Source organism: Centroberyx gerrardi, chromosome 23, assembly GCF_048128805.1.
Source record: "Centroberyx gerrardi isolate f3 chromosome 23, fCenGer3.hap1.cur.20231027, whole genome shotgun sequence".
Classification (NCBI taxonomy): Eukaryota; Metazoa; Chordata; class Actinopteri; order Beryciformes; family Berycidae; genus Centroberyx; species Centroberyx gerrardi.
The window spans coordinates 2,070,326-2,096,211 of NC_136019.1; the positions used below are offsets into that span (position 1 = coordinate 2,070,326).

General features: G+C 39.1%; 3 protein-coding genes across 6 annotated transcripts; 1 reads left to right on the forward strand and 2 right to left on the reverse strand.

Moving 5' to 3' along the window:
- Window positions 1–3,869: 3,869 nt before the first annotated feature.
- Window positions 3,870–8,041, reverse strand: LOC139922547 (butyrophilin-like protein 2). The gene is made up of 4 exons (XM_078281791.1): window positions 7,909–8,041; window positions 7,102–7,452; window positions 4,664–5,014; window positions 3,870–3,922 (listed from the first exon to the last, which is right to left on the reverse strand). Exons 1-4 carry the CDS (start codon window positions 8,039–8,041, stop codon window positions 3,870–3,872), a joined length of 888 nt encoding a protein of 295 aa, XP_078137917.1.
- A 5,605-nt stretch (window positions 8,042–13,646) lies between these two features.
- LOC139922548 (Fc receptor-like protein 5) lies at window positions 13,647–17,654 on the forward strand. Of its 3 annotated transcripts, none has more exons than XM_078291588.1 (5): window positions 13,647–13,683; window positions 13,995–14,252; window positions 15,428–15,670; window positions 17,084–17,233; window positions 17,476–17,654. In XM_078291588.1, the coding sequence occupies exons 1-5, from the start codon at window positions 13,653–13,655 to the stop codon at window positions 17,532–17,534; spliced, it is 741 nt and encodes a 246-aa protein (XP_078147714.1). In that variant the 5' UTR covers window positions 13,647–13,652; the 3' UTR covers window positions 17,535–17,654. The 3 variants fall into 3 exon arrangements, with proteins under 3 accessions (XP_078147714.1, XP_078147715.1, XP_078147716.1); XM_078291589.1 differs by having other exon boundaries at window positions 17,102–17,233; XM_078291590.1 differs by lacking the exon at window positions 17,476–17,654 and having other exon boundaries at window positions 17,084–17,300.
- Window positions 17,655–18,646: 992 nt separating this feature from the next.
- Window positions 18,647–24,024, reverse strand: LOC144543522 (myelin-oligodendrocyte glycoprotein-like). Of its 2 annotated transcripts, none has more exons than XM_078291585.1 (5): window positions 23,848–24,024; window positions 22,129–22,488; window positions 21,633–21,722; window positions 21,228–21,355; window positions 18,647–20,627 (listed from the first exon to the last, which is right to left on the reverse strand). In XM_078291585.1, exons 1-5 carry the CDS (start codon window positions 23,945–23,947, stop codon window positions 20,487–20,489), a joined length of 819 nt encoding a protein of 272 aa, XP_078147711.1. In that variant the 5' UTR covers window positions 23,948–24,024; the 3' UTR covers window positions 18,647–20,486. The 2 variants fall into 2 exon arrangements, with proteins under 2 accessions (XP_078147711.1, XP_078147712.1); XM_078291586.1 differs by having other exon boundaries at window positions 20,490–20,778.
- Between the last annotated feature and the right edge of the window lie 1,862 nt (window positions 24,025–25,886).

The following is a 25,886-nucleotide window of genomic DNA, read 5'->3' on the forward strand; positions in this document are numbered from 1 at the left end:
TCCCTGTTGCGTGCAGCAGGTTTTCCTCCTCATCATCACTACAGTCCAGCAGCAGCTTCTTCATATAAACACTCAACTCACTTCCATTATATTAAACCATTATATCCCTATATATTCCTATTAAACCATTACATTTCTATTAAACCATTACATTTCTATTAAACCATTACATTCCTATTAAACCATTACATTTCTATTAAACCATTACATTTCTATTAAACCATTACATTCCTATTAAACCATTATATTCCTATATATTCCTATTAAACCATTACATTTCTATTAAACCATTACATTCCTATTAAACCATTATATTCCTATATATTCCTATTAAACCATTACATTTCTATTAAACCATTACATTTCTATTAAACCATTACATTCCTATTAAACCATTATATTCCTATTAAACCATTACATTTCTATTAAACCATTACATTTCTATTAAACCATTACATTTCTATTAAACCATTACATTCCTATTAAACCACAGAAGAAAAACCCCAAACCTCCGGCTCGTTGCGTAATATTAACACACAATATTAAAACACAGATGATTACTAGCTGATTTTCAACACTAGCCGATGTAACGATACGATATATACAATATTACCGGTTTCAACCTGATAAAAAAGAGCGGGGTGAGTCTTTAATTAAGCTAAAACCAGAAAGGAAATAAGTGTTTTCACGTCTAAAACGTCTTATATCGGAACAAAAACAAGGCAGACCCGATTCCCAGCGGGCTGTAGCTGAAGACAGAGCCATAAAAACAGTGAGAGTCAGAATTAAAATTAGACACTACATCAGAGATGTAGTGGAAGGAAAAAACCCGCCTGAATTCAGTTTAGACGCCTTTTTGAATGGAGAAATTGAGTTTATCCACGTTTTTCTAGCCTCACATCAAGCTTTATGATGGAAATTTACAGTGTTTATCATGGTAAGTAGTGTGAGAATGATGTAAGTTGTGTGACTGTGGGGTGTTTTGAGGAGGGAAAAGCATCAATTCATGCTTTATTTTGAAAATATAACTGCTGAAGTGCTGAATTGTTTCACAGAAGCTCAATTTACAGCAATATAACGGCATTCCCCGCTTGTGTTTTACTCCAAACCAAACGGACATAACTGGAATAACTGGAATATTGTCAGAATAATAGAAAATAATCTCTATTTTCTCCGATCAGCATAGAAAACAGGACGGTCTCTTCTTACCTGGGTGGCTTTATGAAACTGCTTTTTCAACCCCGCGACAGACATTCCTGCGTTTGGAAAAAACAAAAAAAACAAAATATTACAAATAAATGCGTCCAAGCTCGTGAAAAAACGGCGGTAAATCCTCCAAGGAGAACGGCTTTGAAAAACGTTGATATTGTCCGTTTTGTTCTTTGATGAATTTGGGTGTTTTCTTTTTTTTTTTTTTTTTTTTTAAACCGATGGGAAATATGCAAAGATGAGACCGACCAGACCAGATCTATCTATTTTCAGTCTGAGAGCGAGAGAGAGAGAGAGAGAGAGAGAGAGAGAGAGAGAGAGAGAGAGAGAGGGAGAGAGGGAACGAAGATCGTCTATTGAGAGGATGAATCACTCCATGGTAAACAAGTCCAGATTCTGTTCAGTCCCACTGTGCTTTTGTAGTGAAGAGGTGTACAGTTGTAGTTTCTGGAAACAAGAGGAGGATTGTGGGAGTTGTAGGCTAATAATGAGCAGCATTTTCATCTAAATAACTCTGTAGGAGTGATCCAACCTATATTCAGTTCATAAAGCTTCTCCACTGTCTGCTCTAAACAGCCGGTGTCTGGTAGCTCTTTCCTGGGAAAAATCCTCTGCTGCACAGGAAGTGATGCGTTTTATGTTTCCGGTTTGTTTGGAATAAACAGAAGAAGAAGAACTGGGTAGTCAGCATGAGCAGCGATAGCCGCCATGGCTGAACAGACAAAGAAAAGAGAAACTCAAACTGCATCAACAGAAAATCCAAGCTCCGCCCACACTGTTTGATTGACAGGTGATCTGTGGGAAGAGCAGTGCAGAAACACCACAGTGAGGCTGAGGGACAAAGATGGAGGCCGAAAATGAAGTCGTTTTACTCAAAAACTACAAAAAAAAACAAAACACAAATTTATAGCTCTGGAGGTTAACAACACTTTCAACCTTTTTTTTTTTTTTTTTTTTTTTACAGATATAGATATGTAATTTCCATTAACGCCAATACAGATTCTGGTCCACTGTGCTTCCTTATGACGTTTCAGTGCTTCGAAATAAAGGCTGAGTGAGACCTCTTTGCTTTTTCCTCACTCTCAGGGAAACTCAAACTTCACGCCTTCTGTTAAAAACATCCAAGCTTTATTTGGACCAAATTTTAAAATAAAGCCAAACCAAATTGTCACAGTCCAGCACTACAGTTTTCATTTTTGGGATGAGTATAGTTCCCCTTTTGAGGAAAAACAGCTTGGATTCAGGCCTGCTTCAGATGTGTTGCTACGGCAACGGCTACGCTTACCTCTGCTCGACTCTAAACAGGAGGAGCAGGGCGCATGCGTGGACGGTAACGCCCACTTTCTTGCAGACCGCAAAAAACGGCGGGCCACTAGACTGGTGGCGCATCTCAAGCATAGACGATCTTTGGTGACAGAGAGGGAGGGAGCGCCTGACACGCTGCCACGTTTTCTGTGACGTAGCCGCGCCGCCCACAGCCCCGGAGCACGAGACTCGGGGCTGTGTTGCTGTCCGCACAGCTCCGCGTGGGGGAGAGAGAGCGAGAGAGAGAGAGAGAGAGAGAGAGAGAGAGAGAGAGAGAGAGAGAGAGAGAGAGAGAGATAGAGAACGAGTGAGAGAGGGAGAGAGAGAGAGAGAGAGAGATAGAGAACGAGTGTGAGAGAGAGAGAGACAGAGAGAGAGAGAGAGAGAGAGAGAGAGAACGAGTGAGAAAGAGAGAGAGAGAGAGAGAGAGAGAGAGATTGGGGTTCAGTGGTTCAGCACCATGGACAGAGCACAGCGGATGTAACAGCAGATCACGTGTCTCTGTCGCCCCCTAGTGACGAAATGAAGTTATGACAAGAATACAATAAAGATATAAAATGAAACATTAATGGTCAGTGGTTGAAAAAGTACTCAAATCCTTTCCTTATGTATTCTAGAAAAATACTATAATAATAATAAGTAAAAGCTCTGCGTTCAAAATTGTACTAAAAGCACAGAGGGGGAGATAGAGAGAAAGAGAGAGAGAAAGAGAGAGAAAGAGAGAGAGAGAGAGAGAGAGACATTGGGTTTAACTGGTTCAGCACCATGGACAGAGCATGAACAGGAACTGGTTCACAGCAGGTTATTTGTTTCTGTCGCCCTCAAGTGGCGAATTGAAGTCATGACATGAATAAAGAAAGACAGAAGAAGAAAACCAAATAGACTCTTAACAAATGACAGTAGATTGTCATATTGTTTTCTTTCCTTGATGAAACTATTGAAAATGTTTTTTGTTGTTGTTTTTTAATAGAAAATGTGCATATTGTTCAATAAGAGCAGGGAACACAGGGACTTTTAGATATTTTTTAATATATCTAAAGTAAATTACATTCATTTACAGATATGACACAATCAGTTAGATAAAAGGTACAAATAATTAAAAAATGAAATATAGAAATATCCAACATGAAAATATGGAATAACAGTAAAATGACATTTCTTTAATTATGAAACTGGATAAGAGCGTCAGATACATTTCCACAGTGTAAAATGTAAAGTAAATGTACGAGACAGGCAATTTAGTGATGATGATGATGATGATGATGATGATGATGATGTGTGTGTGTGTGCGTGTGTGTGTGTGCATGTGTGTGTGTGTGTGTGTGTGTGTGTGTGTGTGTGTGTGGTTTTGTCATCTATTTCTCCACGATGTCAGCATGGCGTCTGTCCTCCTCTTCATCAGGCTGAGCTGCCGGAACACGAATAGAACAGAATAAAAATAAATAATAAAAACGGAATAAAATAACAATAGAAACTAATAGAATAGAGTAAGACTGAACACAACAGAGGAGGACAGAACAAAATAGAAATTGCACGTGCACAAACACACACACACACACACACACACACACACACACACACACTCTGACCTATACACAATGGAATTGTTGTGTTAATTAATGTTAAACGTAATGGTTATTTTTTGAGATGAATCGTGACCATAAAACATTTGGAGCAAAAAAAAAAAAATTGGAAAATGGGGAAAAAAAAGCAAAAAAGAAACTTTGCCTCTTTTTCTGTTTTCCATTTTTTTTTGCTCTGAATCAAATGTTTTATGGTCACGATTCATCTCGTAGTTGGTTGGCTTGGTTCCAGGCTTAAAACTCTTTATATAAGGATTTTCTGAAACGTCAATGGAGGAATGAATGGGAAATTCACTTCCTGGAACCGGAGCCGTTCAAAAGTGGGCGGTCACTGTTGAGCTCTATAGCAGGCGGCGCGCGCTCAGTCTCGCGCTACCTGCTCATGGCGGCGCTTGTACATCCCAACTTTTGCCTTCAAAACGGCCCTTCACAAACCTATGGGTGACATCACACTGACTACGTCCATTTTTTTTTATAGTCTATGGTTGACACTGTAATCCTTGATAAACGGAAAAACACCTGGACCGTAACAACATCAAAACAAATGAAACCTCCTGAGGACTCACCGACCACCAGCTGAACAACAGACTCCTTCTTTCGGCTCTTTAATTTCGGGATGAAACACCTGTATTTCCCTTTGTCGGCGAGCGTCACGCTTGTTAGCTTGAGCGATATGTCGCCGTGTTTCAGGCCGTCTCTGAACAGGACGGTCCGTCCAGAGTAGGACGGGTTCTTCATGTCCAGCATCTCATGGCCGTGTCGGTACAGGTGCACGTATTCGGCCCGCAGGTCGGGCCTCGTCCACTCCACCGTCAGATCCTCCACGTCGAGCCGAGGTTCCACGTGACACGGTAGGATGATGTCGTCGCCAACGACGGCCACTATTGGCTGGAGTGAACCAATCACCTGAGGCTGACCTGTGGAAACTGGGATCAAAGGAGACAGGCTGGACTCTACTTCACTGTATGTTGAAATTACAGTTAGTTGTAGCATCTAGGGTTAGATTGATATATCAGGCCAACTTTGGCCTTTAAATAAAATTCTCTCTGATACGGAGGTTCCTCTCTGCGGAAGAGGATTAGGGCATGATGGATTAGGGCATGTGTAGCGACTTTTGTGCAATTTTTGACCTTTAATTATAGCGCCACCCTCAGGCCGATTATAATCATAAACACATCAAAATCAATAGAGTTCTTCCTCTAGGGGTCATCAATGTCCATACCAAATTTGAAAAGATTCTTATAAAAACTGTTAAAGTTATTTAAAGCCTTTAAATAAAATTCTCTCTGATACGGAGGTTCCTCCCTGCGGAAGAGGATTAGGGCATGATTAGGAAAAATGTATTTGAAGTATAGTCACCATGACTATAATTCCATAAAGTCACCATAAAAGTTTTGATAAAGTCTTCCGTTTTCACAAATCGCAGCTTTTTGGAGCTGGGAGCCACAGCCAATGCTCCACGCTGACGCGACCTGTGCCTGCGTCAGCGTAGAGTCAAAACTTTATGGGGGCGTGAACATGGCACTACGCCCCAGGACACTCAGTGTAAGTTTGAGCCCCCAAGGAGCAGAAGTCTGGAAGGCGACGCTAGATGAGTCATTCCACAAATGGAAGAAAATGTGCGTCCCTTACAGAAAGACAACAGAATTGCAGTAAAAACATTACATATTTTTTTAATCAATAACATGTTTTAAATGATTAAGGTATAATCTTTCATAATTTGGGGTCAAAAACAACAAAAATATTATTCTACAGATGCCTTAAGAGATTTACTTTGAACACTGACTTTCACATGTCCCCAGGTCCATTTATGCAACTTCTGATTGAAAAATGTATGATTGTTTTTTTCATTTAATCTCCCGTTCTGTCTCTTTAAAATATCCTAACACTCATCAAATGAGATGATTCACAGGAAGTTACATCACTTGGATCTCCTAGGAGATGGTGGAATGAAAGATAATCTCTCTCAGCATTCCAATTGTTTTCTTCTTTATGGCTAGGGTTGTTTAGCTAAACTCATCGACCCTGTCATCAACACCTACTTTAATTAATCATAGATAAAGAGGAAACGTATTAAATTTTCAAACATAACAAAATATATGAAATTTATAAAAACATGGGCCACCATGTGGTCGAATGGCTCTCAACACAAGTGCAAGGGTATATCCCCGAAATTTCACAATTATATTGGTTGTATGTCCCAACTATTTTTATTTCGCCAAATAATACAATTTTTACTTCTGGGCTAATCTTAATAATAATAAAGCTTGCATGCCGTAACTATTTTTATATCACAAATTTATAGTTAACCAGTTAATTATTACTCCTAAACACTCCATAATGTATGGATATAATCCTCTAGGGATTGTCTCCCCAATAATAAAGGGTATGTACCTTAACTATTTTTTTTTAACACTCAATAATAAATTTAACTAAATATAGCTGCTAGCGGCAATGGCTGGTTCATGCCAGCAGCAGCCAGAGCTGAAACGTGGAAGTTTGCATTAAGATTACTGTCAGTTTTGTCATATTAGGCTGTTGAGCCATCAGGCCCCAAGCTATCAAGTTGTGATACTGAACAATGTAATAGTAAGTTAAAAGGTGTCAATATCCAACTTCGTATTGGCTTTACTGTGTCTAGCTGTACACTCAAAATGCTGCTGTTGGGCAAAATCCGGTCGGATCTGTATGGAAATTGGTGCACATGTTCCACATAAAGGTTGGAACATGATTAGTTTCATAGCGATAGGTGAAATTCTGTTTGAGTTATAAGCCAAAATGTCATAGGCCACGCCCACTTTCACTAATGATGACCAAACTTCAGATTTTGACTAAACCCCAGTTTTTGGCTTCAAAATGGCCCTTCAGAAACCTATGGGTGACATCACACTGACTACGTCCATCTTTTTTTTATAGTCTATGGTTGACACTGTAATCCTTGATAAACGGAAAAACATCTGGACCGTAACAACATCAAAACAAATGAAACCTCCTGAGGACTCACCGACCACCAGCTGAACAACAGACTCCTTCTTTCGGCTCTTTAATTTCGGGATGAAACACCTGTATTTCCCTTCGTCGGCGAGCGTCACGCTTGTTAGCTTGAGCGATATGTCGCCGTGTTTCAGGCCGTCTCTGAACAGGACGGTCCGTCCAGAGTAGGACGGGTTCTTCATGTCCAGCATCTCATGGCCGTGTCGGTACAGGTGCACGTATTCGGCCTGCAGGTCGGGCCTCGTCCACTCCACCGTCAGATCCTCCACGTCGAGCCGAGGTTCCACGTGACACGGTAGGATTACGTCGTCGCCAACGACGGCCACTATTGGCTGGGGTGAACCAATCACCTGAGGCTGACCTGTAGAAACTGGGATCAAAGGAGACAGGCTGGAATCTACTTCACTGTATGTTGAAATTACAGTTAGTTGTAGTATCTAGGGTTAGACTGATATATCAGGCCAACTTTGGCCTTTAAATAAAATTCTCTCTGATACGGAGGTTCCTCTCTGCGGAAGAGGATTAGGGCATGATGGATTAGGGCATGTGTAGCGACTTTTGTGCAATTTTTGACCTTTAATTATAGCGCCACCATCAGGCCGATTATAATCATAAACACATCAAAATCAATAGAGTTCTTCCTCTAGGGGTCATCAATGTCCATACCAAATTTGAAAAGATTCTTATAAAAACTGTTAAAGTTATTGCGTTCACACGAAGGATCTGCGGCGGACGCGGCGGCGGGTGGGGTGAATCCATAATAATGGCTGACCTAAGCTTCTTAAGTTTCGATTTCAAAACAGCAAGTGAGTCTGACGTCCTATAGTCTTCCTGGGTACCGATTCCACATGCGTGGGCGCGTAACGAAATATTTCGACGTTGCTGGGATGCCCAGGAAGGACGTCCAGCTGATGACCAGGTAACGTCCCGGACGTCAGCACAACGTTCATTTTGTAACTATTTCTGAATATTCACGTTAGCTAGCCAGGCTAACTAGCAAGCTAGGTGGACGTTAGCATAGAGCTAGCTAGCTAAGCCAGCTACCTAACGTTAGTCCGATTAGCCCCGATAGAGGCGCCGGTAAAAACAAGGGAAAATATACTTTTTAAGACAAGACGTAAGTCGCATAAACTATTATTTTTTATAATTTAATGACTATTCGAAAATTAAAAAATCATGACCCATCCCTACTTAATCCCAGATCAAATGTACATTGAAGGGCCTTGAATATTGTCTTCTGTGATTGTAATGTTATGTTGAACGTAACGTTATATATCTTTGTGTCCTGTCTTAATTTTTGTCTTTTCTGTGATGTTGCAAATGGAGCTGCTGTGATGCAAGAAAAACTTCAGACTTGATCTGACAATAAAGTATTATCATTATCATATCATCATCATCATCATCATCATCATCATCATCATCATCATCATCTATTGATCCAGCGACCCACGGGTTTAAAGGCTGGTGTAGTTTAAGCAATGTGAGAATACTTTCCAAGCCAATAAAGCGAATTTGAGAGAGAGAGAGAGAGAGAGAGAGAGAAAATTTTCACACACACCACAAACACAATGTTGTCCCTCAACTGAAATATAATCTCTGTGAATAGGTTATAGGTCTCTCCATCATAAGTTGAAATCCCCATCCCCCTGTTGCCGATCACCCTGTGCATCACACATTAAACACATTAACCCTTCTCTTAACTAATATCTTTGTTACAGCTTTCTTTTATTCTTCTCTGTTTATCATTTGGCTTCTATGCCTTACATGTCTGTTTTTATTTATTTTACTCTTTTACGTCCCTTCTTAATCATTGTACCTGTTCTATCATTTCCTCTGTAAAGCACTTTATAAAGTTATTATTATCATTATTGTTATCATTATTATATAGTACTCACCTTCTGCTTTGGTTCCAGAGGATGTAAGTGTATTCAGGTCTGACAAACAGGAGAGAGGAGAGAAAAAAAGACAAATAAATAAATATTGCTGTTTGGGATGTTAATCGATTTCTGTTGAGCTCCAAAAGCCTCTTACTGAAATGTGAGAGGGAGAGAGAGAGAGGGAGAGAGAGAGATAGAGAGAGAGAGGTTTACTCACAGAATATCAGACATAACATGCTGATCTCCATCTTGCCTCGCTGCTCTCTGTCTGTCTGCTCACCACTTCCTCTAGGGGAAAAATAAACTTCACCCTTGTGGGTCAAAATGAATAAGCAAAGGTTCAAGAGTCTTCCGTGGATTCTTTTATTCAGACATGCACGGTTCAGTTCAGTGTTCCAGACAAGCAGCAAAGAAGTGACAAAGAAAGGAGCGGAGAGGATTCACTTATATAGATTAGAGTAAACAAAACCGTAAATCTCGGCACAGAGCCAAACCCACTTTGCTCAAAGACAACCCACAGTTCGGGTTTCTTGACTTAAAGCCAAAAACCTCACCTAACATGGGACACACACGGAAACACGTATGGGTAGCATATACTATTGTCCACCGATAAGAACGCTCAAAACCACTCATGACCAAATATAGTGGACATGCACACGCACATGCACTGATTACATCACTATGGTATGTAGGACAAAGGGCACTCCATTATGCAGGACAAAGGAGAAAAGGACAGAGTATATTATTAAGAAAAAAAGACAGTATTCATTTCATTTTATTCATTTCACGTAATCTTCCCTCCCCTCATCCTGGTGACTGTAAATATAATTGTGTTCAATAAAGAGCTTTTGAAACTTACAGTAAAATTCACTGACTGTCTTTGCAATGGTCAATGCAAATAAAATGCACTGTTTTGTTCACAATCGTACTGTCGAGCAGGTTTTCACATTTTTTAACCTTTCTTTGGCTAAGCACGCCTGTTCAGATGAACAAAAACAAGAAATCTGCATTAACAACAAAACAGAATTGCAGACAAGCAACATAGAAATGCAGAAAAGCAGAAAGATATAAGCGAGATCACATCAAAGCTAAAAGCAGAGTCGAAATTGAAGATATGGCTTTATTCTTGAAGCTGCGTTCACACTACAGGCCTTCACCCTCAATTCTGTATTGCTGCTCATATCTGATATGTTTGGATGACTGTTCATATCTATTTTAGGATGCAACACATATCTGATACCAATATGAACTGACAGCGATATTGAAAAGATTGTGCGTATATATCAAATCTCTGTGAATAGGTTACCCTTGAATTGTTTATGTATAGCTGTCTTACTCTCTGTATCATAAGTTGAAATCATTGAATGTGCTCATTCCAGTTAAGCTCTTCAATCTTTGGTTTGAACAGCAAAGACCTTGAACTTGTAAATAGTGTAAATAGATCAGACATAATAATTCTAACAGAAACTTGGAATAGAGGAATCATTACTCCTATAAATGGAGATAAATGAGACCCCCAAAATTAGTAGGTCTAGGAAGTAGTAATCTAGGAAAAGTTTTTTAATCAACTCAAGAATAGTGAATTTCTTAAATGAACATAACATAACCCATGAAAGTCAAATTGGGTTTATGCCAAATTGTCCACACTCTTACAACTTTAATTGGCATCCATATTAACCAAAATAAATGTCAAAATGTACATGTTTGACTCTATTTGGCACGAGGGACTACTATACAATTAATTGAAAGTGACATATGGGGAAAACCTACGATCGTATAAAATCAATGTATAAAAATAATCAATCTGCAATAAAAAAAAATTGGGCACCAAAGAACAAAATACGTCCCACAGAGAGGTGGAGAGGTGGAAAAAGTATTTGAATCCTTTCCTTAAGAGAAAGCAGCAACACCATAATGGAAAAACACAACATTAAAAGTAAAAGTCCTGCATTCAAAGTTTTACTTAAGTAAAAGTATAGTATTAGTATTAAAATGTAAAAATAGCAGTAAAATGTACATAAAAGTTGGTCTTTTTCAGAGTGTTAAAATTATTGATGATTTAACCTTTAAGAAGTAGTTTAATGTTGTCGGTCTAACTCCATATAGGCTACTGTTGGGGAGTTTTGTTGTTGTTGTTGTTTTTTTTTTTTTTTAGAAAATCTGCATATTGTTAAACTATAGTACAGTATAGTACAGTAATAGGTTATTTTCTTTTCTCTTCTGTTCTGTCCTACTCTATTCTGTTCTATTCTATTCTGTTTTGTCCTATTCTATTTTATTCTGTATTTGACCTATTCTATTCTATTCTATTCTATTCTATTCTATTCTATTCCGTTTTGTCCTATTGTATTCTATTCTATTCTATTCTATTCTGTTTTGTCCTATTCTATTCTATTCTGTTTTGTCCTATTCTATTCTATTCTGTTTTGTCCTATTCTATTCTATTCCATTCTATTCTGTTTTGTCCTATTGTATTGTATTGTATTCTATTTTATTCTATTCTGTTTTGTCCTATTGTATTGTATTGTATTGTATTGTATTCTATTCTGTTTTGTCCTATTCTATTCTATTCTGTTTTGTCCTATTCTATTCTATTCTTTTCTATTCTATTCTATTCTATTCTGTTTTGTCCTATTCTATTCTATTCTGTTTTGTCCTATTGTATTCTATTCTATTCTGTTCTATTCTATTATGTTTTGTCCTATTGTATTCTATTCTGTTTTGTCCTATTGTATTGTATTCTATTCTATTCTATTCTGTTTTGTCCTATTCTATTCTATTCCATTCTATTCTGTTTTGTCCTATTGTATTCTATTCTATTCTATTTTATTCTATTCTGTTTTGTCCTATTGTATTGTATTGTATTGTATTGTATTCTGTTTTGTCCTATTCTATTCTATTCTGTTTTGTCCTATTCTATTCTATTATTTTCTATTCTATTCTATTCTGTTTTGTCCTATTGTATTCTATTCTATTCTGTTTTGTCCTATTGTATTCTATTCTATTCTGTTTTGTCCTATTGTATTCTATTCTATTCTGTTTTGTCCTATTGTATTCTATTCTATTCTGTTTTGTCCTATTGTATTCTATTCTATTCTATTCTGTTCTATTCTGTTTTGTCCTATTCTATTCTATTCCATTCTATTCTGTTTTGTACTATTCTATTCTATTCTGTTTTGTCCTATTCTATTCTATTGTATTGTATTCTATTCTGTTTTGTCCTATTGTATTGTATTGTATTGTATTCTATTCCGTTTTGTCCTATTCTTCTCTATTCTGTTTTGTCCTATTCTATTGTATTCTATTCTATTCTATTCTGTTTTGTCCTATTCTATTCTATTCACAGCAGATTAAGTGTGTAAGTTATGACAGCAATAAAATAAAGATAAAAGATGAAACATCTTTTACAAACAAAACAGATTCTAAATAAAAAAAAAATAAAACAAAAGAGGTTGGGACGTTTATGCACATGCTATGGGAATGTACAGGAAGTACAGGAATTCTGGGAAATGGTGTCAGACTTTGGGTTTAAAGTGTCAGCAGCATGGACAGAGCAGGAGGTAGAACTGGGGGTTCACAGCAGATTATTTCTGTCTGTCGCCTCCCAGTGGCAAAACGAAGTCATGACAGGAATAAAGAAAGTGAAGAAGAAAAAAACAGACTAACCCCCGAACAGACTCTTAAAATGAACAAGGAAGAAAATAAAAACAAGTTATCAAGTTAAAGCCCAGGTCTGGAGGATCACATTTATCTAGGAATGTGTTATGGCATCTGACATTTTTTGATGCTCACCACCACAAAATACACACACACACACACACACACACACACACACACACACACACACACACACTCACAAACATGAGTTATGCACACTTTCTCACTCTTTTTTCTTTTTCATACAATCTCTCACTCGTTTCTCCATCTTTTCCTTCTATCTTGCTAGCTCTCTCTCACTCTCTCTCTCTCTCTCTCACACACACACACACACACACACATACACACACACACACACACACACACACACACACACACACACACACACACACACACATTCACTCAAGGGCCCCTACTAGTGGACTGATTGACTAAATTGTGGTTGTTTTTTTCAATTGCCAATAAGCTGAAGTGCTGCTGGTCGAAGTATTAAATCTGATTTTTACTCCCCACAGAGCAGAAAAAGAACATAATATATCTGCAGGGTTGATCGGCTTATTGATTAATATCAATGACTCAATGATTCTCAATGAGACTCAGTGAGATTTCTGGCTTTTCTATATCATCACCTTTCCCTGCCTTTATTACAACAAAGGAGTACCTTGGCATTTTTAATTAGTTTCATTGGCTTTTTTTTTTTTTTTTTTCTTCTTCTGTGGAAAGTTTTATAATTTTTTTCTCTACAGTTTCACCCTGAGAGGCTGGAAGATAAAGTCAGGACAGTGCAATATTGTGAGCAACTCGAATGGGCAACGTTGCCTCAGGAGTTGCCTCAACATCGTCTCTTTCATCCCATAGGAGCATCTTGTTTTTTATGTGGCTTTCTTTATTGTCTGTCTTTGTTGCCGGTCACCCTGTGCATCGCATATTAGGGTGGTTTGGTTTCACCTCCTGACTGTCAGGATGTGAAAGTAGAGGAAGTGGTGAGCAGACGGTGTGCGAGTCAGCCAAAGAGCAGCGAGACAAGATGAAGATCACAATGCTATGTCTCATATTCTGTGAGTAAACCTTTCTCTCTCTCTCTCTCTCTTACATTTCTTATTTCTCAGTGCTTCCGATCTCCAGTGGCTCCTGAAACTCAACAGAAATCAATTAACATTCCAAACAGCGATATTTACTTATCTTTTTCTCTCTCCTCTGTGTGTTTCTCAGGCCTGAATACACTTTCCTCCTCCGGAACCAAAGAAGAAGAAGAAGGCGGTGAGCTCTATATGTGTAGAGATAGACATTCACTTAGATTTCTATGGGTTGTGGTGGTTATTCTGGTTTAAATCTCTCTCAGACTGTTTCTTCTGTCTTTCTCCACCAGTTTCTATTCGAGTCATCCCCAGCAGATCTCAGTTCTTTAAATACGATCTTGTCTCTCTCGGCTGTGAGAGCTCTGCAGGAGGAAACACCGTGAAGAGGAACACGTCCTTCAGAAGGCAGGACTCTTGTCCGTACGGTTGGGGAAGATTTAACGGATCTTTCTGCATCATATGCGACCTATACCCACTAGACAGCGGACTGTACTGGTGTGAGACTGAGTCAGGAGAGCGCAGCCATGCTGTCAACATCACTGTTACTGGTATGGGCTGTTTATCATGTGACATTTAAAGTCATAATGAAATGTAAAATTATTTTTTTTCTCACCTTGTTAGGTGTCATAATATACACTCATTTAAAGGTCCCATATGGTGTAAAGCAGGACTCCCCTTCCCTCTGTGATGATAAAGGAGTTGGATGGTCTATCTAAACATGGTGAAAGTATCAAAACGCACGGTCGCCAACTAAATCCACACAATCCATATTAGAAAAGCGAGCCTCTAAACGAGCCGTTTGGACTTCCGTTCGCTCATTATCATTTCTGTAAGAAATAATAGACTAACAAAGTGTTTTTTTCAAAGCGGTCGAGCGGTCGTCATTGTTTATTACCGGAGAGTTTTCCCTACCTGTAGCCGCCGGGCTGCGGCGTCTCACGTTTCACTCTTGAAGCGGTTAGCCAATCGGAACAGAGGGGTCGTTAATATTAATGAGCCTTAAAGACACGGCGACAGAAACAGCCTGTTCTTGGTAAGGCTCAGAGAGATGCTGGAAAATGAACGTGGAGAAATGGATTGAGAGTGTTTTTGGTTCATGACACCACACACACAGCTTTGAATGGACCTCAAGACACAAAATAAAACTCTGGAGAGTGGAGAATATGGGACCTTTAACAATAAATACCAAAAGTGTACACAATTTTTATTTTGTTGTATTTCTACTTTGAAATCCCATTACTTTTACTTCCTGGCAAAATCCCAACTGTAAATCTGCCCGTAAACCCCCTCAAATTATGGAAGCAAGACACTTTCAAAATGCAGTTTCATTGTGACTTTAGATGGTTTTATCAAATCTTTAGCATGGCTCGCCCTGATGGAAAAGTATGGAAAGCCCAAAAAGTCAAAATTTGCTTCCTTCGGCGTATTAACCAGTGAATACCAGTGTTTTTTTTGTAAGTTAGTCCCAGCTGTCCGTGTTCCTCTCTGTTTCTGCACAGTCAGCATAGTTGCATATCATCATTTTCCTCCTTCAGAAGAAGCCGTTTGCTGCCGTTCATTCTTGTCCAGTATGAAAAACAAACTTCCACAGAGTGAGAGAATTCATCACAGAAAACATGAAACCAAACTTTCTGTTTTCTCCTTATTTCATTGAGCTGAGTTGAGTGTTCTCATCTCAAAATGCAAACACGACTCCTCTGATTCAACTGCTTTTGCCGTCCAGCTGGGTCTGTGATCCTGGAGAGTCCGGTCCTTCCTGTGATGGAGGGAGATAATGTGACTCTGAACTGTACAACCCAGACTCCCTCCAACCTCCCAGCTGGTTTCTATAAAGATGGCTTCCTCATCAGGACCGGCTCTACAGGAGAGATGACCATCCACAGTGTTTCCAAGTCTGATGAAGGCTTCTACAAGTGCAGCATCTCTGGTGTTGGAGAATCACCAGAGAGCTGGCTGGCTGTGAGAGGTGAGACTCATATATTCATCTACTGGCCCAAATTTTCAGACTGATGTGGTTCTTTGGCTCCGCCCACTGAGGTTTAACTCAACTAATGAGATTACTTCTGTCTCCAAGAAATGTTTGTGAAATTAAAACCCCAATCGGCAAATTTGGAGTTAAGGTGCGGTCACATTAGCACAAACCTACGTGGAAATTTGCTTTGCTTCCCATTGATGTAAATTGAAAACCACGCAAATGACAAATAAAAACAATCGCTTCCGGTAGCCAATTTCGCATTTTGCCTTCATGCAGAGTTCAAATTTTGTGAACTTTGACCTGCAGCTGGCCAGTAGAAACACTTGTTTGGTTGTGTTGACCTCTGAGGAAAAATATCCAACATGGATGAATTATAGCTATAATACAGATGGTACATTCATGGTTTTCCTGCTGCAACGTGCAGTTAATGTTAGCTTGCTAACCACATAGAATAGAATCAGAGTCCATCGATAGCTGCTTAACCAGCTACTAAACAGTGAATACAGATTGATGTGAGGTTGCTCACAAAGTGTAGGCTAGTTTATTGAAACCATGGTAGCTTCTTCTATTTAGGCCTATCTCCTCTGCTACAAGTTTGCTGCCTGACACAAAGCATAATGTCACATCCACAGAACATTCCCATTCAAATCAACGTTCCTGGATGGTGGGAACGGCGGCCATTTTTATGTGAACTGTTGGGCTAGGTTCCCCATAAACCGACTTGCAGCAAGTCAGTGAGTTGAGAGGTTTTGCAGGAAGAACCAAAGCAGAAAACTGGCTTTGCAGCTGAATTGAGTCACTCTGCCTCCACTAGGTGGAGCTCTTTTACCAGCTGCTGCTGTCGTGTTAGTAGCTCAGAAGTTTTGACATCTGTGCAGTGGAAGTGGATTTATAGTTGAGTTAATCTGTTTCAGCCGATGTCTGTTAGCGAATGATAACTTTTCTTCTCCACTAAATGTACGTTAAACTACGTTAGTTTATATCATTTAAGCGGCTATATTAAGTTAAAGGAACCTGTTTGGTGATGCTTACCAGCTGGTTTGCTAACATGCTGATTTTGTTGAGAAGTAGGTCTGTGATAAAGCTACGTTAGCCTCATCGCTAACGTTAGCTTTCAGTTGAGTTTCAGTTGAGACTCATCTGCTAATTTCTCATGCAGTGTGACAGTCTTAGAATGTCCAGACTTGTGTTGTCACCATAGCAACTAACACTTTAAATTCCATAATTGCCATTTTAGGCTGTACCAGCCAAATTACTATAGCAAACAGTGGAAGGACCGTTCTATCCATTCAAGTTCTGTGGTCGCATCCTCTTTCAAGAGAAATCGTTGGGTGAATTCTTTGGAGGTTTTTGATAGGACAGCAGCATTGTGTGTAAATCTGTACAACCAGTATTCATCACCAGCTGCGTCTCTCTCCTCAGCTCCGCCTCCAGCAGCTCCGCCTCCAGCTGCCCTCCTGTCTGTCTCCAGGCTGATGTGTCATCTAGTTGTGGGAACTCCTTACCTGCTGTCCACCATCGTACTGGGACTCATATACAGAGACAGGAAGAGAGGTGAGAACCAGAGGGAACACTGAACCCTGATCTGGAGTATCTGGATCGGTGCCGGTCCGGCTCCCGGCGCTCCTGCTCAGATCGAGCTGGGCCTCGGTGCAATAAAATACTTTTCTGACTCAAACCAGCCAGAGAAAATCAGAATAACACCGGAAGTGAGGTCGTTCTACCTTCAAAATAAAAGTCTGGGGGTGAGCCCTCTCTGTTGTGTTTAGTCTTATTCTATTCTATTTGTGTTCTAGCAACTCAGCCTGATGAAGAACAGGACAGAAGCCATGCTGTCATCATGGAGGTGGAATAGATGACAAAACCACACACACACACACACACACACACACACACACACACACACACACACACACACACACACAAATAGCACTCAATTGCCAAGAATATGCTCGTCTTGTATTCCATATGTCATTTTTTTATTATTATTTGTGTACCTTTTATTTAACTGATGTAAATGAATGTAATTTACTTTTGATATATTAAAAATCATTATTGATTAGGTTGGGGAACTGCAGACAGTTTCTAGATGAACTGAGGAGTTTCATTCCAAACTGAGAGGGCAGGGTCAGAGGTCAAGCCTACAAGGATGTTGGGTAAAAAAACACTTATAGACCACTTAGAGAGAGACTTACTAGGAAAACCAGAGTAAACCTGGACAGTGTAACTTTGACTCCACTAGATGGCGCCACACACCAGGATAACAAGAGCAACACATGGAGTCTCTCTTAAAAAAAACATTTTATTTTTACGCTTAGACTTCTGCCTGTAAAGGATTTATTTCCAAAAATGCAAAACATCCAACTCGAATAATAATTGTGAGTTGAAAGTCATTATTCACCTAATTTATTTTCATCTTATATATTTTATTCCTTTATTAGGCCTATATTTTTCTCACCAATGATCCCTGTAGGCCGGTGGTTTTCAACGTGGGTTCCGGGAACCACCAGGGGTCCTTGAAGGGGTTCCAGGGGGTCCCCGGCAGCTTCAGCATTACTTCATTTACAAGAAGTGAACACAGATCATAGTTTCTCTGTTATCTCTCTACCTGCAATACAGATAGTCATGGAAATCTGGACAAAATCAAATCAAACAAAGATATTCTCAGATTTGGGTTCGAGAGACAAAATCTGATCAGATGGGGGTCTGTGGCTCTAATGTGGACTAGATTAGGGTCCTTGATACAAAACAGGTTGAGAATCACTGCTGTAGGCTGTTGAATGGATGGGTGTGGTGAAATTGAGTTATAATGAAGTTTTGGGAAACGAGGCCCTGAGCTGTAGTTGTTGACGTTGTGAGGAAGGGTCACATGTTTAAAAAGACTGATATCACATTTTTGAAACTCCTCTGTTCGGAGGTTGTGATTCCATTTGGAGATTGCAGAAATTTCACTTGAGATTCAAACCACACATGAAGGAAACTTTAATGATTTACCCGTGTTTTATTTGCACTTTGTAGAGCAAGAACAGCAAGCTACTTTAAAATGAATAACTTCACCGAATGTGTTATTCAATAAAGAACAAATATAATAACCTAACCCTAACCCTGTAATATAAAAAAGAAATTATATAAAAATAAAAATAATGAAAAATAAATCATTTGACATACATTTGACAAAGTACTGACCTATGGAAAGGTATTAAGTGCCTAGTCCCTCATACAGTATTTATTAAGAGTGTAACAATGTAACCTGTGTACAGAGCACACACACGTTTGTACTTCCATTGTGTCGTTACACTCATTTAAACACATTAGGAAGATTTTCATTAAATACACAGTATTATATAGCAAGCAGCTTTAAACAGGGCATCATATTGGTGGAACATGTTACAACTGTGAAATTCCCATAAACCAGGGATAACCTTCATTTAAGATATAACAAACAGATGATTTATAAAGTGACAAGAGGTAGCTTATATACAGTATGAGAACCTTATTTATATATATATTCCATATGTAAAAGAACACTTAACTCAGAAGAGAACACATACTCAGAAAAATGAAATACATTCAGATATTTTTTAGCTTTAGGTTTTCAACGCAGCAGCTCTTTGAGGTAAATCTCTTTGTCACTTATTTCCTACAGACTCACAGCTGTAATAAGGGACCAGTGCCCTGCTCAAGGGCACGTTCACAGTAGTTGTTAGAGGAGCGGAGAGCACTTCCTGTTTAGTTTCACCTGCTGAACATTTCCCTGCTGGTCAGAAGATTTGAACCAGCGACGTAACAGTAACAATCTGTCCTTAACTCTGATTTTTATTTCCTTCTGTTACTCTTCTCTCTTACGTGGATTGGGGTGTCGGTCTCTTTCGGAGGCACCTGTATGTACCTGTATCTCCATTTTATTCCTTTCTTGTGTTTTGGCACACACTTTTATTTAAAGTTCGATCTGTTTTTAATTGTATCTCTGTTTGTTTGTGTGTTTTTAGTTGTATCGGTTTACCTCATATATTACCTTTTATTCCTATTTTCTATTATTGCTGCTTTTGGGTTTTATTGTATGTAAAGCACTTTGAAAACACTGTTTTTAGAAAAGTGCTATACAAATAAAATGATTATTATTATTAACCAATCTAGGTTCATGGGGATGTTGACCCCCCTCCCCCCCTGACCTTTGACCTCCTTACTTTTGGTTGCTTGTAATCAGTGACATAGGAAAATAAAAAAAAGTGGTCATCACAGGGCAAACCTCCAAAAATAAATAATACTTTCAAACAAAAGACGCTATCCTCATCTAACTCACATCACTTTGATACAGCGATGCTTCCTATGAATACAAGTCACTAACATTTATATCAGTCTAAAAAGGTGGTAAACTCTATTCCACAAACAAAAAATGTGTGAAAACTTAAGTGCGATTATCCTCCACTAGATCCCTACTTGTAATGAATTGACGCTTATTCTACATGTGCACTCACTAAGTCACATAAGAGCCTGAGGTTACTGACAAAAACGTCAAAATGTCGAAACATTCCCTGAGTATTGAAATTCATGGGAAGATGATTTAGGGTGCTTGTACGGTTTTTAACCAGTCTTATTATTTTTGAAAACGAGAGACGATGTGTCCAAAAGGAAATGTCTGTCGATCGGTTTTCCAGGCGGGCGTCGCTTTCCACGCCGGCCTCCTTTTCCTCGCGAATCCAGATCCAGATTCCCACAGCCGCTAGCTCTAGATGTGACTCCTCACATCAATACGATGCATGTCAGTTCCAGGTGTAAAGAGGCTCCTCAGGGTTCGGGGCTGAAGTCACAAGTTCAAATGAGAGCATTTTCTGGACGGGTTTGTTGCTGGGAGTCCGTTCCCGTCACTCTGAAGCTCCGTCCCATTGCTGCTGATCCAATGCTTCTCTTGTGGCTGGAGGGTCGCTGCTTCAAGTCCCAAAAGTGGCTGGGAAGATCCGGGGCAAAGGGTTAGTGTGCAACACTCTCATCTCCATTAACGACTACTGTCAAGGCGCCTTTGAGCAAGGCACCTAAGCCGCCAGTACTCCGACTTCATCGCCGTTCTGTTTCGGGTGTGCTCCAATCATGTTGTAAGTCTGGTGGAACAGAAGCCCAAAATTATTTAAAAAATGGATTCTAATTGGTAGAACAATTAATTGAAGATGAAAAATTGTTGTCGGGTGAGAACTTAAAATATCTACTTTTCAATAACTACGAAAAACAGCCTCGTTTTTGGCTTGACAAACAGACATTTTTTAAAATTAAAACATGAAAATCAACAAAATTGGAGTTACGAGGTTTTATGATCCGACATCGGCAACATAATAATAATAATATAATAATAATAATGATTTTGAATGATGAACAGTATCAAAAGCTGTTAATATGTCAATGAATACTTCAATAGTTAAATTATACACAAATTAATTAATGATAATTAAAAGATTTTTTGGTTCTTTACAGTGTAAATAATATCGTTGTTCCCCTATTTTACAGCACTTTCTTTAAGACAAATAGTAGTGTTTATTAATAGCATCTGACTTACGTCTCCTTGTCGTTTCTGTTTGAAGAATCTTATCAGTAAATAAGTAAATCCTCCACAGATCAGTGTCAGCGATATCACTGATAGACCGATGACAGTCGGTATCAGAGGGCTCCGTTTGGACGGCTCACCTGACGGGAAAATCAAACACATGAAATATTTGTGGTAATTGTAATGAACATGATCACATGTCACTGTCGACGCTGATTCAATCCAAAGTGCTGACGTCACACGAAAGAACAACATGAAGCCGCGTCACCAAACAGGAATACAGGAATTTTAAAAACAGTTTTTCAAACAAGAGTTTTTCATCTCACAGCAACAAATACATTCCTGTGAATCCATTGGCTGTTCTCAATATTATGCTGCATCCAGTACAAACTGAAGGAGTTAAAACCATTTTCTCACCTTCAACCTCCTCCTCTTCCTTTTGATGTGGATCTCCTGGCTGCTGCGGCTTCTCTGTCGTCCCGTTGTTAGTGTTTTGTGGTAATCGCTCTAGAAAAAGAGAGGATTTTTTAATTATTAAAAGCGCCATAGTAAACATATTTTATGGTACTTTCTTAAAGAGCAGAGGTAACACAAGTAGCTGACAAAACGATCCTCAGTGATTTAGAGATGTTGCATGATGAACTTCAGGTAACAGTTTTGGAGATATAGCATTTTGGAATAGAACAAGAACAGGTTATGTTTTATCAGAGCATTTTAGCTAATTTTCAATATCATTTGAAATGTAATAAAAATAATATGAGGTGCCGGGGGCCCTCTCTTCCTTTTTTCGCCCTCGCCCCTTAAATCATTTGTGCACAGCCCTGCTTCGCCATTGACACTGTGATCCTTCACAAACAGAAAAACACCTGGACCGTAACAACATCAAAACAAATGAAACCTCCTGAGGACTCACCGACCACCAGCTGAACAACAGACACCTTCTTTCGGCCGTTTAACTTCGGGATGAAACACCTGTATTTCCCTTCGTCGGCGAGCGTCACGTTCGTTAGCTTGAGCGATATGTCGCCGTGTTTCAGGCCGTCTCTGAACAGGACGGTCCGTCCAGAGTACAGCGGGTTCTTCATGGCCAGCATCTCGCGGCCGTCTCGGTACAGGTGCACGTATTCGGCCCGCAGGTCGGGCCTCGTCCACTCCACCGTCAGATCCTCCACGTTGAGCCGAGGTTCAACGTGACACGGCAGGATGACGTCATCGCCAACGACGGCCACTATTGGCTGGGGTGAACCAATCACTTCAGACTGACCTGGGAAAACTGGGATCAAAAGAGACGGGGAATCAACTTCACTGTACAGTTAGCCTAGTTGTAGTAGGGTTAGACCGATATATCAGGCCAACTTTGGCCTTTAAAAAACATTCTCTCTGATATGGAGGCTCCTCCCTGCGGAAGACGATTAGAGTCATGTGACAAATGTATTGGAGCTCTGAGATTAATCTCAGAATTCTGAGATCAAAGTCAGAATTCTGACTTTAACACTTAGAATTCTGCGTTCTGAATGTATTCTGAGAATTCTGAGTTCTGACTTCATTCACAGAATTCTGAGATTAATCCCATAACTGAATTTTTCTTGTGGCTCTAGTCCTCTTCCGTGCCTCCCTGACCACGGCTTGTGTAAATGTTTTGTAATGTTATTATTTCATGTCAAATGGCTGACCAGAGAAATCACTCCAGAGTTTTCGTGTCACCATGACGATCTAATTTACTGTAAACCAGTGAGCATCTGTAAATCTGTATCAGTCTGGATTATTGGTGAAGTCTGTACATCTATAAGAACTGCAGAAGTGTCAATTTTATTTGCATCACAGACATGTTCATCTAATCCTCCCTGCTCCCTCCCAAAAAAGATGTATAGTTTTTGTACAATTTTCTACTATCATATTTGATTTAATCTTATTTAACCAGGAAAAGCCTCATTGAGATTGTCCTGGCCAAGACTATAAACACTTACTGGAACATTATAGCGATATACACGTTGAATTTGAAGTGACAGAACGGTTATTCCCATTCAAATCTTCACTCTTGATTGGTCATCTGCCTGCTTCACTAAGCAGCGACTGCCACAGAATGTTTTATGATGCTGTCATGGAAGCTGATTTGTTACCATGGCAATGACGCCGGTTGTGATGAACATTCTAACTGTCTGAGTCTCCTGCTCTGTCTTCACGTGAAACAATAATGTTCCTTTATATGACGACATTACCTAAACTCTATGGAGGACTTCCAAATACTTTGGCAACACATAGGCTATTGCTCTGTCCTGCCAATGAAGCAGCTGTATATCAATGAAATCCCCCATGACGCATTAGGAAAGGTCTATCCATTCATTTTCTTTCACTTTAAAAAATTAAATTAAATTAAAATTAAAAACACCCTAAATGACATAAACTCACTATACAATACCCCAGACACACTAAGCCACTGTCATGATATAGAAATATTATAGTGATACCTTAGAAAAAAAAACACAAAGTAGGCTAGGGTAAGGTCTATAAACTCACTATAGAAAACCACAGATACATTGTATTCTTTCACGCACTTTTCTACTTCATAAATGTCTATCAATCAGTCAATCAATGGATGATCTCTATTGATCCAGCGACCCACATGTCTTACCTTCAGCCGGCGTGTTCAACAGGAAAAATGCTACAACAAAAGTGAAGCGCGCTGTGAAAATCCTGTGAGAAAAGCTCCTGCCGAACTCCTCGAAGTGCATTTTGTTAATATAGATTTGTTCAAATAAAGACAGAAAAATAGAAGATAACGCGTTGGTCGGTTGTCTCTTAATGAGCAGTAGTCACCCCGAAACAAGTCTGAACACGTCTTAACAGAGGGGGTACTACTATTGCAGTGTGACTCCGCCCACATGACGTAACTGTCCTCGTGTATCGGTAATGGAAAGTCAGCTCACATGAGAACAGGCAAATTGCTGGCAAGTACGAGAATTTTCTATGGCTCTGCTCAGACCGATCCGATTTTTTTTTTTTAAGGTCGTTTTTTGTGATTATTTCCAACCCAAAGCAATCAAATGCACCAAAATGTCGTATGTCGCACGTGCCTTTAGATATTCGAATTCGGCGATTACGAGGAGCGCGTGAAGTGAAACTTGGTCCTGTTTAGAAGGTTTCCGCATTTTGTTTGTCTCTCGCGAGAGTTGTCCTGTCTCGCTCTCTGTAGTAGAGCAGGGTCTGATGTTGATGTCGCTGTAACCTAGGTGATCGCTCGGAATATCATAAAGTTTACAGGCTTTGATTAGGTAAAAAAAAAATTAAAAAGCCTCTATTGACTACATGGCTGAACAAAGATTAATGATTAAAAAGGTAAAGTCAGCCTCTATCTTCGGATCTTGGATCTTCGGATGGATCTTATATTTGTTTATTGTCCATTCTGAAGATCACCTAGACGACTCTTTCTCTTTTGTTGTGTTAATAAATCACTTTACTAGCAAGGGTGGAAGTATATAGCCTACTAATTACATTTACTCCCGTTACTGTAGTTGAGCAGCTTTTTCATGTACTTGTACTTTTACAGTGGCTTTTACGTAACTTTTGCTGAAGTATTGCACTTATTAAATATACATTTTATAACATTTCGTACATCTTAATTAGTCTTAATTAATCTTTTTTACTTCTCTGACAGGACTGCCTCTCTCCATCATGGGAAATAAACTCTGACATCTGATCGTCATAAACAAACCAATACAAACATCAGTTATGTTTTCAGAAAAGCATGAGTAAGTCATGATTTCCCCAGGAAGCCCCTCTCTTCACGGGACTTACTGTAACCAGAGACTTTCATTTTTTTAATCTTACTCATTTCCTATTAAAATGTATAAACCCAGCTCTGTTCTGGCTGTATAGTTAGATATTAATCCCTACTGTGTTTATACCATTCCCACTCCTGTGTAGCCTACAGCTATTTTTCTTCAGCTTTCAAAACAGAGTGCAACATTCTCAACATATATATGTTTGTTTATTTTATTACCAACACTCAAAGCTTCATTTTTCAAAAATGTATGTTTTTAAATTGTTTATATATTAGGACTACTAAAACGTTTTCATGTACTATTTTCTTTTATATACTAGGCTTACTCCTAAATCAGTTTTTCATACACTGTTTTTGCACCAATTTCCTTGGCCAATAAGCTGATTCTCATTGTAGGTGTACATGAATTGATCTTGAGATTTATGTGGAATATGGGTCAACTATTTTTTCAAAACAACCTCAGGGCCTGAATGAAGAATTGTCCCTTCAGTGTTTCTTGGAATTGATCATCTCTACTTGTACATTTATGGATTACTATATAGCTTTGTTTTAATGTGTTACTGTGTAATCACGAATAGTAAAGATATTGTGTTATAGCCTAAAGAAGACACTTCTCATGTAGTTGTCCATTGTTTTGTATATATCCTCTTTGTAAATAGATGGACAGAACCTGGATAAGGACTCACAAGGTGTGGCTATGGATCATGTGACTGCGTTATCCTATCATGTGACCGTGTTTTACCTGTATAAGGGGTTCTGATATTGGAACAGGTAAGAAAGACACTGATGAAGATGTAGTATTGAATCCTTTGTCTGCTAGTATTTACACTTTTTGCACATTTTGGTGAGCGGAGCAAACGCCTTGGAACGACTTTTTCGGCCTCCTTCCT

Bases quoted from the DNA above. Each gene is read 5' to 3' on its own strand.
- LOC139922547 (XM_078281791.1), bottom strand. From the start codon at position 8,041: ATGAACGTTGTGCTGACGTCCGGGACGTTACCTGGTCATCAGCTGGAC. The intron at 5,015-7,101 runs GTGAGTCCTCAG...CAGTTTCCACAG, and splicing joins TGTTGTTCAGCTGGTGGTCG to GTCAGCCTCAGGTGATTGGT. The intron at 3,923-4,663 runs GTGAGTCCTCAG...GTGTTCCGGCAG, and splicing joins TGTTGTTCAGCTGGTGGTCG to CTCAGCCTGATGAAGAGGAG.
- LOC139922548 (XM_078291588.1), top strand. From the start codon at position 13,653: ATGAAGATCACAATGCTATGTCTCATATTCT. The intron at 13,684-13,994 runs GTGAGTAAACCT...TTTCTCCACCAG, and splicing joins AATGCTATGTCTCATATTCT to TTTCTATTCGAGTCATCCCC. The intron at 14,253-15,427 runs GTATGGGCTGTT...TTTGCCGTCCAG, and splicing joins TGTCAACATCACTGTTACTG to CTGGGTCTGTGATCCTGGAG.
- LOC144543522 (XM_078291585.1), bottom strand. From the start codon at position 23,947: ATGCACTTCGAGGAGTTCGGCAGGAGCTTTTCTCACAGGATTTTCACA. The intron at 22,489-23,847 runs GTAAGACATGTG...TTTTGATCCCAG, and splicing joins GTTGAACACGCCGGCTGAAG to TTTTCCCAGGTCAGTCTGAA. The intron at 21,356-21,632 runs GTGAGAAAATGG...TTTTCCCGTCAG, and splicing joins GGAAGAGGAGGAGGTTGAAG to GTGAGCCGTCCAAACGGAGC.